The 16440-nt window shown below is 40.4% G+C and overlaps 1 protein-coding gene across 1 annotated transcript in view; it reads right to left on the bottom strand.

Moving 5' to 3' along the window:
- Window positions 1-16440, bottom strand: part of LOC123367573 (opsin-5-like) — a 48844-nt gene that overhangs the window by 3553 nt on the left and 28851 nt on the right. Inside the window, exons 3-4 of the mRNA XM_045011897.1 lie at window positions 6363-6462; window positions 2126-2230 (exon numbers count right to left, since the gene is read on the bottom strand). Of these exons, the coding sequence (XP_044867832.1) occupies window positions 2126-2230; window positions 6363-6462 (205 nt within the window). The remainder of the gene's footprint in view (window positions 1-2125; window positions 2231-6362; window positions 6463-16440) is intronic.

Here is a 16440-nt window from a genome sequence, read left to right as displayed (position 1 = left end):
CTGCTCCTGCACCCCGCTTACCCCAACTTCCATAGAGCGGGGGGACACACTGCAGAGGGAGCTTTCAGGCAGCAGCAGCTGCGGTCTGGTCTCAGCCTGCTGAGCTAATGAACAAGGCAGTGTACTTCTGACCCCACTCTTCATACTTAAAGGGGAAATGCGCATCTCTCTCTCTCTCTCTCACACACACACACATGCACACACACACACAGGCACAGGCACAGGGTGTGTGTCTCTGTCTGCCCTCCCTCTTTTCCTGCTGCCTTGTACAGTAAGGTCTGGTCTACACTACGGGGGGGGGGGGTCCGAACTAAGGTACGCGACTTCAGCTACGCGAATAGTGTAGCTGAAGTCGAACTACCTTAGTTCGACTGACTTACCCATCCAGACGCGGCAGGGTCGAACTCCGCGGCTCCAAGGTTGACTCCGCCACCGCCGTTCGCGGTGGTGGAGTTCCGGAGTCGACCGGAGCGCGTGGGGAGTTCGAACTATCGCGTCTTGATTAGACGCGATAGTTCGAACTCCGAGAAGTCAAACTCACCACGTCGACCCGCACGGTAAGTATGGACCTACCCTTAGAGTGTGAGAGTTAACCCTTGAGGGCTCAGCCAATTGCTAGTTCATCATTTAACAGTAAGGCATTCCCTGGGAAATATCCCACCGTCTGACTCCACCACCTCAACCAAGCTTCACAATCATCATCACTGTGTACCAGTATTAAACTGTTTGTTTAAAACTTATTTTGTGTGTGTGTGTGTGTGTATTAGTCTTTTGTCTGCTGAAAAAAATTTCCCTGGAACCTAACCCCCTCATTTACATTAATTCTTATGGGGAAATTGGATTCGCTTAACATTGTTTTGCTTAAAGTCGCATTTTTCAATGTTAAGTGAGGAGTTACTGTACAGCAAATGGCACAGATAATGGGAACACACCTGAAAAAAACTGAGATCAGACATAAATTGCAAACTAGAGCATACACAACTTTTTCAGTTATAAAGGGGCTACAGATATTTAGATAATGGGCCAGATTTACAAAGGAATTTAGGTGCCTTAAGATGCAGATAGGCACCTAGTGGGATTTCAAAGATGCCTATGTAAGTTAGGCATTTAACAGAAGGTCAGTGGGAATTAGACATCTAATGGGTGCTTTTGTATATCCCACTAGGCACTTATCTGCATCTTTAAGCACCCAAACCCCTTTGTAAATCTGTCCCAGTAACAAAATATTGAGTTTGACTCATAGCGATAGAGCCTGCCTCTATATTTCACACTTGAACAAAGGTTGGAATGAAGGATTCAAGGACTCCCCAAAATGAAATGAGCAGCAGGGTTTTCTATAGACTGTAAACAGTTTTTAAAAAATTAAGTAGGTTGACTGCTCAAACAACCATTGCAATAAAATATATCACAGATAAGAAAAGCATGAACCAAAGTTTTAGCTGTTTGCACAGTCAAGTATTTACAATCCCTGGAAAAGTTAAACAGGTGAAACCTGCATGATTCAGCAATGGAACTCATATTAGCATCAAATGACAAGACCTAATCAAAAATAACTTCTCTTAATTCTCCATAACTGATGAAGTTTAAATGGGATGAATTAACTTTCAGAAGATGGAGACAGAAAATTACTTACTTACCCTGAGCTAAAAGACATTGGTCTTATCCATATTTAACATCAAAAAGTTCTGATGCACTTATCTGGATACATTCAGTAAGAACCTTGCAAACCAAAGGTGAAATCCTGCCTCTATTGAAATCAATGGCAAAACTCCTACTGACTTCAGTGGGGCCAGAATTTCATCCGACAAGTATATTGTATAGGGAAATATTGGAAAGGATGTATACATCTGGACAAAGTAGCACATAAGCAGTACTTTCATCCATGTAATGTAATATCACTGATTTGTAGAAGAGGTAGAGAAAGTACCATGCCCAAAACTGAGATTTGAGGAATACCCAGAGTACAATCATAAGCATTCCCTGGATAAATTATTCTTTATGAATTATACTCCCAGCTCTACCAATAATCAGTCTGCTCAACAAGATAAGAGGGAAATCTTCTTTGTTCTATTAAGAGCAAATGTGCCAGTTGTGTCACTGTAGGAACGTATGAAAGGCCTTTTACCTGTATAACTGCCCCATCCAAGTATTGGAGCCACTGACCAGAAGAAAGCTGCTATCCAGATGAGAACCAGGGCCACAGTGATGCTGCTGTTGCTAATGCAATGCCCTGGAACATACAGCACAGTGAGAAAATGGCACTTAACACACTGACTCTTTCCAGATGAAATCTATTCACATTGGACTACTGTAAAGACCATGGAGGGCTAATTGGGGGAATCCTGGTACCTGAGATAATTCCCAGACTAAAAACATGTTTTTAAATGAAAGGTAAGGTTGAAAGTATATATCAGTGACTTGAATGTTCAAGATTTTGCAAGGACATTGGAGTTAGATGAAATTAGGGTAGATTAAAAAGGGATAGATAAATTAGATATGAGAGAATTAGGAAATTCAGTGTTATAGCTACAAGAAACATATATGAACTTTGCAGTTTTGTAAACCTTTAAAAACACAGGAAATTATAAGTTTAATTTAACATGAAAAAAGAAAAACGACAGAAAGAATGGAAATTCACAAGTATAGCATTCAAATAACGTTAACTCTGCCCCCACACTGGTAGCCAGAGGAAAACAAATCAGAAACTCAAACTACCTTATTCATCCAGCAGAACACTTTCATCTCATCCATGATCAGAGAAACCAGAATAACTTACTCTTAATCATACAGTGGATGTGCCAGTTCCAGCCTTCTTTAAAGGGATAGACAAGCCACAGAAAAAGACATCCTTTACCTGACTAGATTAGCAAAGTACTCGTCTCACTTTTCATTAAGATTCCACGTGCCATCACTTACACAAATATCATTAGGTGCATGTGCTGTGGTCTGCACATGCAAACCTCTCAGTGCCAGACAACACATAGGAAAAGTATTTTAACCTATTACATTTGAAAGAAATTTCTGCTTTCCAGACAATAGGTGTAGACAACTGTCTACATATATTTTTCTGGGGTTGTCTGGTTGTGACTTGTGATAGGATTTAGCCCAGAGTCCAGCCCGCTCAAATACCATGAGTGCCTTCTGGAAAGACCCTTACATTTAACTCTGGCACAGATATCTCAGATATGTATTTTAATAAAGTTATTGCTTTCCCCATACTTACCATTTTTCCTACAGAATATGAGCCTCAGGTGTGTTAAAGGCAAAAGGCTTTTAGTTACTCACATTTCTAATGGTTTTAATTAACGAATTCCACCCTCTTCTCGTCTTTGTCCTTGATTCCCAAGCTGTTGATGCTGTCATTGGATGGGAGGGGTTCTGAATGATCCTACTTATTAAATACAGGAAATGTTTTCAGCCTGAGTCCCCCAAGTGCTCCACTGTGTCCTCCCTTACTCTCCCATACCCTCCCCTGTCAGGGATAGTTGAGCACAGTTTCCATGGTGCTCCCTGAGTATCTGGCCTGACTCCAGTGATAATGAACCTGCAGTTTCTGCTATGGCTTGGCTGCATCAGTGGCCCTTGATAATGTTGCAGGCAGCAGCAGCAATAAAGGAATGGGAAAAGCCATGTGGGCCAAATTCTGATTTATACGGAGGCCCTTTACACTATGCAGCAGTATAAAAGCGGCCTTAAAGTGAGAGTAAATTGCATTTACACCCCATTACACTGCTGGAGGGGCATAAGGGGCCTTAGAGTAAATGAGAATCTGGCTTATACATATGTTTAATCTTCAGTTGTGTAAGTATTCAAAGCAGGCTTTTTAAGTACTCTCCTCTAGCCAGCAGAAGTTTTGGAAGCTTGGCTACAATGCATGCAGCCCTGCTCCCTGCGTCGATGCAATTAATGTGGTTCTCATAGGAGCAGTGGTAAGTTGCTGAAGAGGTAAAACTCTAAAAGAGGAAGATTTCTTTAGAGCACAGAGAGCTCTCCAGGACACTAGACTCCCTGCGGTTACTTAGGGCTAGATTCACAAAGGAACTCAGCCCCCTTGGGCTAGATCCACAAAGATATTTAGACTCCTCATTTCCACAGAAATCAATTTCTTGGGCATGGGGTATTCTGGGGCAGATTTTTCTCAATCTCTCCTGGGCACCAGAGAGAGAATTACTGTCAGAGGTTAGGGCACTCATCAGGGATGCGAGCGAGCCAGGTTCCAGTCCCTCTGCTCCAATGCATATTTAATTGTTTATACACAGTGGAACAGCCTCAATGGGAAAGACTGAGAGAGACCCCCGAATAGCCCATAGGCTAATGGTTAGGGCACTCTCCTGAGATGGGTGGGAAACCAAAATTCAAGTTTCTTCTCCATATTTGACAGGGCGGGGGGATTGAACCCAGATCTCCACATCCTGGGTGAGGTCCCTAACACCATTGGGCTAAACGTTACAAAGGGGGCACGATCACATCCTCTGGCTGTTTTGTGTGGGTCTAGGTATGTCCAGAGCATGCCTACCAAATTGGGCCTCACAGGCAAGATAGGTGGGGGAACATCTAATTTGAGGATCCTTCTGGGGCTTAGCTATGATGCCCAGGCACCTAGGCTGAGATGGCTGTGACCTTGCTCTCTGGTAGAAACTTAGGTGAGAGAGACGTACATTTAAAATATGGCTAGATACGTTACAATAAATACAAAATATGGAACACAGCACAGCCTAATTCTGACTGCCCCGGCACCACCTGAGTTAAAAATGGGCCTTAACAGATACATCAGTGACAAGGTGCATTGGTTCTGGTGCAAAGGTGGAATTTCCTGTGGAATATATATTGCATTGTCAGGGTTGTTATTGCCTATGCAATTAGAAATATTTATCTAACACAGTAAATTTATACGGTTCTTTATATACAGAGATTGAGACAGGATCCCTGCCCCAAATCTTACAGTGTAAGTCACCCAAACAAAGACAAAAGACAACACTGGAGTTGTGAGCTAGCATGGGAAACTATTGATTGGAAGAAGATAGGGAGTATTTCTGGAAGGAGTGGGTTTTAAAGAGGGATTTGAAGTAGGTGAGCAAGGGCTTTTGGTGGGAGATTTCTAACAGGATAGGAGATACAAAATGAATAATGGGAGAAGGACATCAATGATCTGTTAAGGGGGACGATTGGAAAAAGGGTGAGGAGCACATTGGGTGTAGGTGGGCATAAGAGCAGAAATGTAGATGGCGGCATGGTTATGTAGGGCTTTGTAGGTAGGTGACAACAAAGAGTATGAATTTAACAGAGTAAGAGATAGGAAGCCAATGGAGGTATTCAAAGTGGTGTAGAGCAGTGGGAGAGGGAGATAACTTTAGTAGTGGTAATTTGGATAGATTGGAGGGCATGGAGGTTAGAGAAGTATACAGTAAACAAGAAACCAGCACTTGGGGTTTTAGGGGCAGGGGTTGTAAGGAAAGGACGATTTTTTGAGCTATTGAAGAGGAAGAAATGACAGGACTTAGTGAGAGAACTAGAGAAGGGAGAAATAGAGAGAAAAGCCAAAAATGGCATGCAGATTACAGGCCGAGGAGACAGGAAGGAGAGTGGCAATGTCAACGGAGCTAGGCAAGGGGTCTGGAGGAAGGTTTAGGAAGAAAGAAGTTCGGTGTTGAAATAGTGGGCCTGATTCTGACCTCACATGATATAAAAAGTACATTGTTGATCAGGTCCATTGAGTCTGAGATGGTGGTAGGGCATCCTAGAGACAATGGCAGAGAAGCAGTCTGAGATGCAAGACTGGATAGCGTTGCAGAAGTTTCAGGGAAGATCAGTAGATTTCAATATCTCTGGTGACACCTAATCCTATTCACAGTGCCTGTTGCGAGCAGGCAAAAGACCATGGAGCAGGCAAAACACCACTGAGAACAAAAATGCATTTGTGGAGGGAAGTGTCCCAAGTCAGGTCTATTAATGGTTGGCAACTGCCCTAAACTTCATTTCATACAAGATGAAATTCACCTCTTTGCAGAGGGACAGTGGACATATGCACCACTGAAGTGCCATTTACACTCTATTTGGAGGAACTTAAGTGATACATAAGCTTAGTGTTGGCTCTCTGCACAGGGGTGAATTCTACTTACAGTGTTGCGAATGTGCCAAGAATAATCCTTCTCTTATTTGGATTCATTTGAAAAATGTTTGATGGAAGCAGATTTCCAACAGAAGTTATTGGGCCTGATTTTGATTTCCCCACATATCCATTTGACACTGTGTTACTCCACTGACTTCAAGGGAGTTACTCCTGATTTTCACCAAGGTAACTGAAGGCAGAGTCAGAACAGCGCTATTTTTAATTCCTTCAAATGTGTTGTTGAAGACCTTACCTCTGTCTGGATGGCAGCCCTTTACGTAGCGAGTCACACTGATCACTGTAAGGGTATTAATGCTAGCCAGGCCAAACAGAAGTGTCAGAAATCCATCAATCTGGAAAAACAAATAAAAAAAGGATTTTGTTCCCACAACCAAACTGCAGAATGACAAGGGGGTTGGACTGAGGGGAACTGTTGGGAATACTCCAGTAGTTTTATATTAATGTTCTTGAAAGTTTTTCCAAAAGCCCAAATGCCAGTGAAATATAAAATGTCAGGGGTCGTTACCATCTCTGTGATCAGTGAACAATTAGACACTGAAAACTAGATGCGGTGTGTCATGTGGGTAATGTGAATGTAAAACAAACAAGCAAACACCTTCTGAAATACATCCTCCCAAAATACAAAGTTACAGAATGAAAGAGAAAAAAGACTGAACAGGAGAAAGGAGATTGGATGCAACAATCCTCATTATATAGAGACAAATATGTAAACTGAACACATGAAGTTTAGGTTAAGGTGGCAGTAGCAATAGGAAGAATGCAAGATGTAATCAACTTAGCTGAGTGGAAAAAAAAGATTTTGAAAACATCCAAACCTAAATCAGCCAGATTATTTACCTTTGAACAATGCTAGTCATATTTATTACAGGTATTTGTAAAACTGACTCAGGCCCTGATCCTGGAATCTCATCCACACAGGTCTGGCCACACAAACCCTTTTGCTTGTGTAGAGCACCAGTGAAGTCAATGGCCCCACTAGCAATCTATGCACAGGATGGTTACAATTCAACTAGGTTAATTCATGGATATAAGAAAGAAGTTCCTGATGAATCTAGCCAGCTGTTAGTGAATACTGTGTGACTGGGAGGTGATCTGCATAAAATCTTTGCAGGCTTCATCTAATTTTCAAAAGCTTGGAATCAGATGCAAACATAGTTCGAGCTAGAGGGTCACTTGGAGGTATAAGTTCCATATTAAATTGAGTAGGAAAACTGATGTAAGTGGCCCCACATTGTACCTTGCAAGAATTTGGTATTCAATGGTTCTATAAATAAAAACCCTGCAACTTAAACCAGTTCAATATTCTGGCTAAATATATTCAACCTTCACATAAATGGCACAACTCTCATTGAACTCATGCCCAAATTTGGCCTGAGGACATTGTGAATGAAGTGACTATAAATTAAAGTAAGTGTGATATGCTTTAGCTTACACCCTTCTCCTGGTTGCTTTTCTTGCAACAAGCCCCCTCGCGCTCTCTCAGAGTATTGTTTACATTCATTTTGCAGAATCACTGAATAGTAAATCAGTGCAAGCTGCACTATTATGGCATTTACACAGCTCCTTATGTAAGATTTATGATCAACTTACACCTGATGTGTAACTGAAACTAATGTACATGTCACAAAAAATATGAACCAACAATTTCCATGGATGAAGCACCTGCTTACTCCAGGTTGCATTTGCCTGAATTTGTCCTGTTGTCTCTCAGGATTAGTTAAACACCTGGAAATGCAAATGTACTGTCCACTTCATTAAGCTTATGGAAGCAAATAGCTGCTGCTCTGCGGTGTGCTATATCTGTACTGCACCTATCCAGATAACAACATACACAAGGACTACTGTAAATCCACACAAGTCATAAGCTTAAAAATTATTGCTCAGAACCAAACAGTGTTTCAGGAATCATGTGAACAGTGGAAAATCTGAACATAAGCCTAAAAAGCAATAATAATAAAATACATATAAAGTGTCAGAGCCAGATCCTCAGTGGGTGTAAACTAGTGCAGCTCCACTGAAGTTATTATGTGTCTGCTGAGGATATGACAATATACCTTCTTTGCCTCCAGAGATGACAACTGTTATTCTCTCATCCCCATTTCCCCATCATTAGTAGACATGCCAACATCATTTCTCACTGAGGGACAATTATATTTCCTGATCAACTCAATCTCCCAATGGAGCACACAAAAAATGGCAGGAAAATGAGACTAGCCATTCTGATTTAAAACAAAATACCGTATCATGATAACTAGAGCTAGTTGAAACATTTTCAATGAAACAGCGTTCCATCGGAGAATGCTGTTTGAGTAAACTGAAATGTTTCATGAGAATGTGTCAATTTCAACTAAATTGGTGGTTTAGATAATGTGAATTTTTTTCACCTTTATCATTTTGATTAATTTAATTTTGACTTTTATATTAAAACATGTTATAATTCATTATTATATTTAATGTTTAGCATTATATCCTAGTATAGTGCTTTGACATTATTAAAACAAAACATTTTTACCTTATCAAAATAAAACACTTCACTTTTTCTTAACTGAAATTTTCAACATTTCTATTTGACAGGAAAAATTTTAAATTTTGATTTTTCATTCTGATTTGGAACTGCAAAAAATGTTACTTCAGAATTTCCTGCAGAACAGAAATTCTATTTTCCAACCATTTCTAATTATAAACAAGGAAGCAGGACAACACTTACCAAACAATATATAGCAAGTAAGTAATCACTACCTTTCTTTAAATATCACCTTCTTTAAATGCACATCAGCACTTAAGCTACATCAATCTAGTCTCCTTCCAATAGCAGTTTAGGGAGACCTGGTTCCCCATTGCTACATACCAGGTGTAGATATTTAAACATGTGCGGAGTGGGTGTAAAATGCTACCATTCTGACTTGCAAAGGTATAGATGACTACACAAGTTGCATTGGATAATAAGGGAATCTATGAACCTGATCCAAAGTCTACTCAAGTCAATGGAAAGACTCCCCAATTGATTTCCATCAGCTTTGGTTTGGACCCTGTATGAGCATAAAAGATGCTTATTTATGCATTTGCCTTCTGACTTTGGCACCTTATCTAATACCCTCCTATTCATCTTTGATTCTGTTACATCCACAGGGATTTTACTTTGTAAGCCCCATATGTGGTTTATTGTGTTTGAATTGGAGACAGTATTTGATAGTGTCTCATGCAGCCTTCCTCTCAAAATTAATTTAACTCAGCTTGGACAGACACACACCTCATGTGGACCAAAAACAGACAGCAGGCCCAAAAACAATAAATAATGACAAATTGCAAAGTACTGAGGTCCTGGGAGGTGCTTAGTGGGGTACTGCAGAAATAGTATTGGACAGATCTTAACATCTTCATTAATGGACTAGAAGAGAGATTAAACAGCACATTAATGAAATTGCAAGAGGATATCAAATTCAGAGGAGCTGAAACCATAATCAGGACAGCGAAAGGCTTCAAAAGAGGCCTACTGGGTGGAAGCAGGGACAATAAATAGCATCCTAAGATTCATCTTGGAAAAATACCAACATATGTTTCAAGTACCTAAACACCAGGGTTAAAATCATATAAGACATAATGTCTTCAGTGCCCTCCACTGGGGCAGAGTGCCTGCCTTGTACTCCTAACCATCCTTAGCACGGCCCAGCCTCACAAAAGGCAAAGTGGAGCCCCAAATGTGACTTCCCAAATGTGTAGCAGACGGTCACTGAAAACAACATACATTTTGCAATTTGCATACTGCAGTAACTGTACATTGTTTCTACCTATATATTTTACCAATCAAATACAATATTTGCTGTTTGGTTGTGGGTTAAAAGAGAAAGGGGATTAATTAATTAGCACTATGCTTAGCACTAAGGAGCTGTCAGACCCACTAGCTTAGCCAGCTTTAGCCTTTTCTGCTCCTGTCTGGCTCACTCCCAGCTGCAGGTGTTAACTGTTGGTTAGCTCTAGGGGCATTGTTCCTTCTCTTCTTTATAAAATCAAGGTCAAGGTCAACTCAGGTTTCTCTCTCCCTATTCTTTATTCCCCCTTCCTTTCAGTGAACTTACTGTTGGCCCCTCAGCTCCGCTCTTCTAGGGATTTACTCCAGTTGCTGTCTCTCCATTCTCATTCCTCTCTCAGGAATTTGCTGTCAACATCTGCAGTGCTGGGCATGCAGGGGGCTTAGAGCTTCACAAGCAGAGCTGAGTTGCAACACGCTCTGCATAATTCTTTCCATTTTAGATACGTATATAGCCCCCATTACCATAGCTGAGTGGCCTCACTGTCTTTAATACATCTATCTTCCCACTTTTACAGATGGGGAACTGAGACTAGGTGACTTGCCTGAGGTCACACAGGAAGTGTGGTAGAGCAGGGACTCAAACTCAGGTCTCCCAAGTCATAGGCCAGGGCCTTAACCAGTGGACTGTCCTTTAGATTTACAAACAAGGGAGCGGCTTACACACCAGGAAGACAGACAAAACATTTAAGCTAGTACAACAGGGTATTATTAGGTGTAGCGGAATGAAATTAAGACAGGAAAAATATTAATAGGGATACAATTGGGGATCCTCCTGCACTAGGGGGAAGAAGTCCTAATAGCTCTTTCCAGCCTCTCGCTTCTATAGACCTAGGAGTTAGAGCCTGATCTCAATTACACCCATATCTATGCAGAACCAGTATACGGATTCTGCTACAGTTATTCCAGATTTACAATTGCATTACTGAGATCAAAACTGAGCCCTAGATATCTACTCCAGTGCAAGGAGAGGAAAAGGAAATAGGAGGTGTCCCTTGAGGAGAAAAGGTGTGCCCAACACTAGTTATAGTCCATGCGCTCTAGAGACTTGCCAGAAAGACCTTTCTCACCCACCTCTACCCCTAAAAAGACAGCATAGATCACAGGTAGCAACAGAGACAGATCTGCAGAATCCAAAGTAACTAGCAATCCAGAAAATACTAATTATCCAACCACAGTATCTTGAGTTGATAGCTAGAAATACTAATATAAGTACTGAGAATAAAGTAATCCATTTCTTTTCCAAATGTAAAGATAATTTGGCCCACCAGCTAAGGAAATACTAAAATATGTAGGAGAATAAATAAAATGTCTCTAATCTAAAATATTTGTGTATCTTTTCATGCTTTCCCCCTTCAGCCATTTCTTTATTCTCCTTTTCTCTTCTTCTACCTCCAGCCCATTCTTTCCTTCCATGGTCATAACATTTTCTGTTATTTCAGTGTAAGGCAGTGGTCCTCATAATGTGACCTAAAGACCACTAGTGATCTGAACCCTAACGCTACCCAATTAGTGATTCCTAGTGTTGAGAGGGGACTCCAATAACTGCAGACCCCTCACTTCATAAATTAATAGAGACAACATCAGGAAGTTTGTCTGATTTTAATTTTGACTCAACCAGATTTTATGCTAATATTTCTTAACGAGCGGGGAGATTAGCCAGTTTAAAAGCTTTTCTTTCAGGACTACACCAAAGCTGTTCCTTCTGCCACATAGATATTGACAGATTCTACTTATCATCGTTACTGGTTGCCTACAAGCTAAGACATGAACAAAAGGAAAATGTCATCCTTATTCTACTTTCTACTTCTCATGCTTTAGTTTAAATCTCATTATGTCCACAGTACACTATTTAAAACTCACAATGTGTAAAGCTCATAATGCCTCAAATTAGTTTCTTAAGCTTTGCTCTAAGGTAGGACGTGTCAGGAATCTCCCATGTACCAACAAGTTTTAGCAACGGACTGGATTCTCCTCTCAGTTAAACTGCTGTAGCCCTGTTCGCTTCAGTGGAGCTATTCTTATTGACATCACTGCGAGAGAAGAATATGTCTCAGTGGTTCTGATCTTAGATTAACAGAGATAGAATGGTATGAAAACAGATTGCTAAAGTAGCTATTGTGTGTCAATTTAGGCTGAAACACTAGTCTCCCCATTGCTGACTGCTCAAGATAGAGGACACAAATCTGATTCTGTGAATCTACTGTTGCTTCCTAAACTGCATATGCTTCTCCATAGATTAAGCTGTCCCGTTGTTGTCCTCTAGTTAATATGATGAATCTATCAAGAAAAACTAACCAAATGACAGAGATTATTTTCCCCTGTATATATTAAGCCTGTCACAGTCTAGTCCCCAGAAATAACATTTAAAAATGCAAAAAAATGACTCCAAATTCATATCATGTAAATGAAAAACAACAGAATCCCCAACCCAGAAACAAAAGGAGAAATCTAAACACTCCCTATTCAAACCACTTCACCAAAAAAGACTAAGGCAATAGAGAGAGTCCTCAGAGTATTCCCTAAACATCAGCATACTCTGTTGGTTTTTTTGCACCAAGTGGGGAAGTAAATTCCATTTATATCCAATAAAAACAACCTTCTCCTCACCCTCCTACCAATTCTCCATGAGTGTATCAGTTTGAGCAACATAGCTCATTTCAACTGTGAGGTCAAACAGAAGAGATCCCAAGGTACACGATCCAAACCAACAACATGAACTGCATTTGGAAATGAATTAGAAACCACTGCTGTCTCTGACTTCTCCATGCCGACAACATTGCTAATCTGGGTGGTTGCATTCTGTATTAGCTGAAATGTCTGAGTGGTCGTCAAGGGCAGCCCCATGTAGAGGTCAGACAATAATCCAATGCATTAAGGGTCTCTAAACCAAAAAGCACTTAGTTTAATAGTAAACCAAGTTTAAATCATTAAGTGAGAACAAGTTGTACTCAACATTTTGTATTCATCAGATTAATGAATCCTTCTGCCCATCAAATGTAAAAAAACTCGTTCAGTATTGTAGGGATATTAAAGAAGGTTTATATTAGACATGGTTTATATGAAAAATGACTTATTGTTAATTGATGCCTCATAACTAAAGGTTTATGTTAAAAGTAAATTTGTGATTCTAACCTGCAAGCCACCAGCTGTGTCTGTGTGAAGCCTGCTCAAAGAAATACTTTGTATAAAACTTGTTAAACATTAATTAACTCTAAGTAAGCCAAAACAGTAGCTGTTATAGTGTATAAATAGAGACCCCCACCCTCTGTAAGTTTTCATCTCACTTTATCTTTGATTGTTAAAAGACAGGGAGTCTCACATAAATTGGTAACACCCCAAAAAGCAAAGAGACAGTGAAATAGATGTGATTAAGATAGAGAATGTATGTGACTGAATGGTTAGGAAGTTACCAGTCTGAAGAATTCAGTGTTGGCTGAACAAGGTGTCAAGTGGGATCAACCAGATGACCCACCACACCTCAAAGGAAGGAAAAACAAGCATCTGACAGAATGGAGCCAGCCATCTGCTGATTGATTTAGCAACAGCAGAATGAGGCAACTCCTATGAACTAACATAGGGAAAAATCCCTATAAAACTGGACTCTAAAGACTGAGGACTTTGAGTCTATGGTTCTGATACCAACCTCCAGGAGCATCAGATGCATCTGACACAGACTCGGCTCCATCCTCATGACCAAGGTACCTGGCCAGTAACTTGGCATGAGCAACATCTAGGCTGGTAACTATAACATCTATACAGAACCTGAATGAATGATTGTGTGGATGAATATGTGTGTGTGTGTGTATAAGGAATAAGTAGTAATGGAAATAAGTAGGAAAACATTGTCTTTTGTTTTGTTATGGTATTTACAATAAATGTGGCATCTTTGCCTTATCCCTCTTAATAAGATCCTGCTGGTTTTTATTATATTGGTACAACATTTTGGTGGAGAATAGCGAAAGGGGGATTATGGTATTTTTGCCTCACTTATTGTAAACCAATCTGTGTGCACACAACCGGCTCTACAGAGCACGGTTCTATTCTTGGTTAACCAAAACTGCTGGCCCCCGTGTGGGTAGCAGAAAAATAAAGAGCTCATAAAATTATTGACAAAACCTGCTGGCCCCCGTGTGGGTAGTAGGAAAAGATTGTTAACAAAACCTGCTGGCCCCCGGGTGGGTAGTAGGAAAAGTAAAATTGTTAACAAAAACCTGCTGGCCCCCGGGTGGGTAGTAGGAAAAGTAAAATTGTTAACAAAACCTGCTGGCCCCCGGGTGGGTAGTAGGAAAAGTAAAATTGTTAACAAAAACTGCTGGCCCCCGTGTGGGTAGTAGGAAAATTGTTAACTAAATCTGTTGGCCTCCGTGAAGGTAGCAGAAAAAGAAATATATATATATATATCAGGAGCAACAAGAGGGTCCCAGGGACCAGACAGTGCTGCTCGCTGAACAAAATTTAAAATGTTTAAGAAAAGGCAAGGGAAAACAGTCCCAGAGGAAGAAATGAAGTCAAAAGTAGCTTCTACCTCACCTTTTATTAAAGAGAGAACGCCTTTTCAGCAAATTCTCCAAAGATATGGGCACAGTCCTTGGACTGAACAAGCCCTTGCAGATATCTGCACCATTTTGGACCTAGAGGATAGATTGGCCCAATATATCCTCATATGCAAACCCCTAGATGCAGTAAAAAGAGATGCTGCAGGGATCTGGCTGCTGTGGGAGGCTTGTAATGACAGCTACCTCCACCTAGCAGTCTGTAAAGAGGAGAAAATATCTCTAAAAGAAAAACTATCCCAATTGGAAAAAGGGGTAGAAAATTGGAAAGTAATGGCTCATTGGGAAAAAGAGGCTTGGGACCTCCGAAAAACATGGAAAGAAAATATGTGAAACAACCATTGTAAGCTGCTCTTTTAGGAATTAAGGGTTATAGTGCTTAATATTTATCAGTTTGGTTTTTGTTGTTGTTGTGGTTGGTTGTTGTTCACAACTGTTGGGAAAATGTAAAAACAAAAAACTGCATTAAAATTTAAAGCCTCTGCTGCAAAAGCAGAGAAATAAAAATGTATGTAGTACTCAAACCCAGTTAGATGCCCTTAAGGTTGGGTACAGAGAGTTAAAACAGCACTCTCAAATCCTACAACAGCAGTAACATCAGAAGAAGGAACATTTGAGACCCCAGAAGGGGCAGGTTTTTGGGACCCCTCTGGAGAGTGGGAAGGGGATATTTGGGTAGATTCCTCCTCCCAGGGCCAGAATGCCATGGCAAAGTGGCTGGGAATTCCTGCATCTGCCTCAGACCTCCATGCCATGGCAAAGTGGCTGGGAATTCCTGCATCTGCCTCAGACCTCCAGGCCATGGCAAAGTGGCTGGAAATTTTAAAGAGTAAAAAAATTTTTGCACCACTTAATTAGCATTTGTGTAGCCCCAAGTACCAAACACACTGTGGCAGAAACTAAACAGGGTCTGTCATGTGGAAGCACTGTGCTAATTTATTTCTAAGTTTCTATTTTTCAGGCTCTAAAACCAAAACATCAGGAGAGCTGGTACCAGCTGAAGAGTTATAAAATACCATGGTTATAGTGTCGCGACAAAGTCTGTGTTCAGTGTTCTGTGTTGCATGTTCTCTGTTGCATGTTCTGTGTCTGTCTCTAGTGGTGTCCTGTGCTAGCATTGGGTCCAGAAAAAAAAAAAATACTACACTAGACAGAGCAAATGTCTTTTCCTCTCTCTACTTCCCCCATGTCCATCCAACTTATCAGTCACCACTTGTGTCCAAAAAACTTTGGTCCCCAGTGCATCAGGTTTATTTTTTGTTAGGTTTTATTAATACATTTGTATTGTTAGTTACATTTGCTTGTATTGTTAATTCCACACTTTTCTCTATGCACTCTGGTTCTACTTCCCCAAGTCCTAAAGGGTAGTTCTTGGGCCCCCATAACCTGTAAGACCTTGACCCATAATTGCAGGGCCCCATCTTTCAGGTCCCCAAAAACCTCTTAAGTACAACTGTTAAAAATAGGGAATTCTGCAACATTTTAGCAAATAAATGTTAAAGTCCAAATCAGCTTAACCCTGCATAACAACTATGGTCCTCCTACAAAATCTTATTTCTTGTGTGTGCTTAAGAACCTCAGAAACTTTTATTGTTTGATGGCTATTGCAGCATCAAACTTAGACCTCATCTTATGTGTCAATGTACCCAATTATTGTAATGGTTATGGTTTTATTGTATTCCCAATTATTATAACTATAATTGTTTGGATTTGTGTTTAGGTTATATCTGGTCTTTAGTCAATTGTAATGGTTTTAGTTATATTCACCTGGTTATAATTGTTTGGTTTGTTTACAACAAATCACCTGTGCCCTACCATGACAACAACTACTGTAATGATCATAGATCAAGGGGCAGAGTGTTAGCAGCCCCCAGTAGATAAATGTAAATGCAATGTCAGTACTGTTTTTACTAAACAAATAACTTATTACTGGTATAATATATTCT

The sequence above is a fragment of the Mauremys mutica genome, chromosome 3 (genome assembly GCF_020497125.1).
Source record: "Mauremys mutica isolate MM-2020 ecotype Southern chromosome 3, ASM2049712v1, whole genome shotgun sequence".
In the NCBI taxonomy this organism is placed as follows: Eukaryota; Metazoa; Chordata; order Testudines; family Geoemydidae; genus Mauremys; species Mauremys mutica.
The sequence above is the reverse complement of the archived record's forward strand: the minus strand, read 5'-3'. Positions and strand labels throughout refer to the sequence as shown.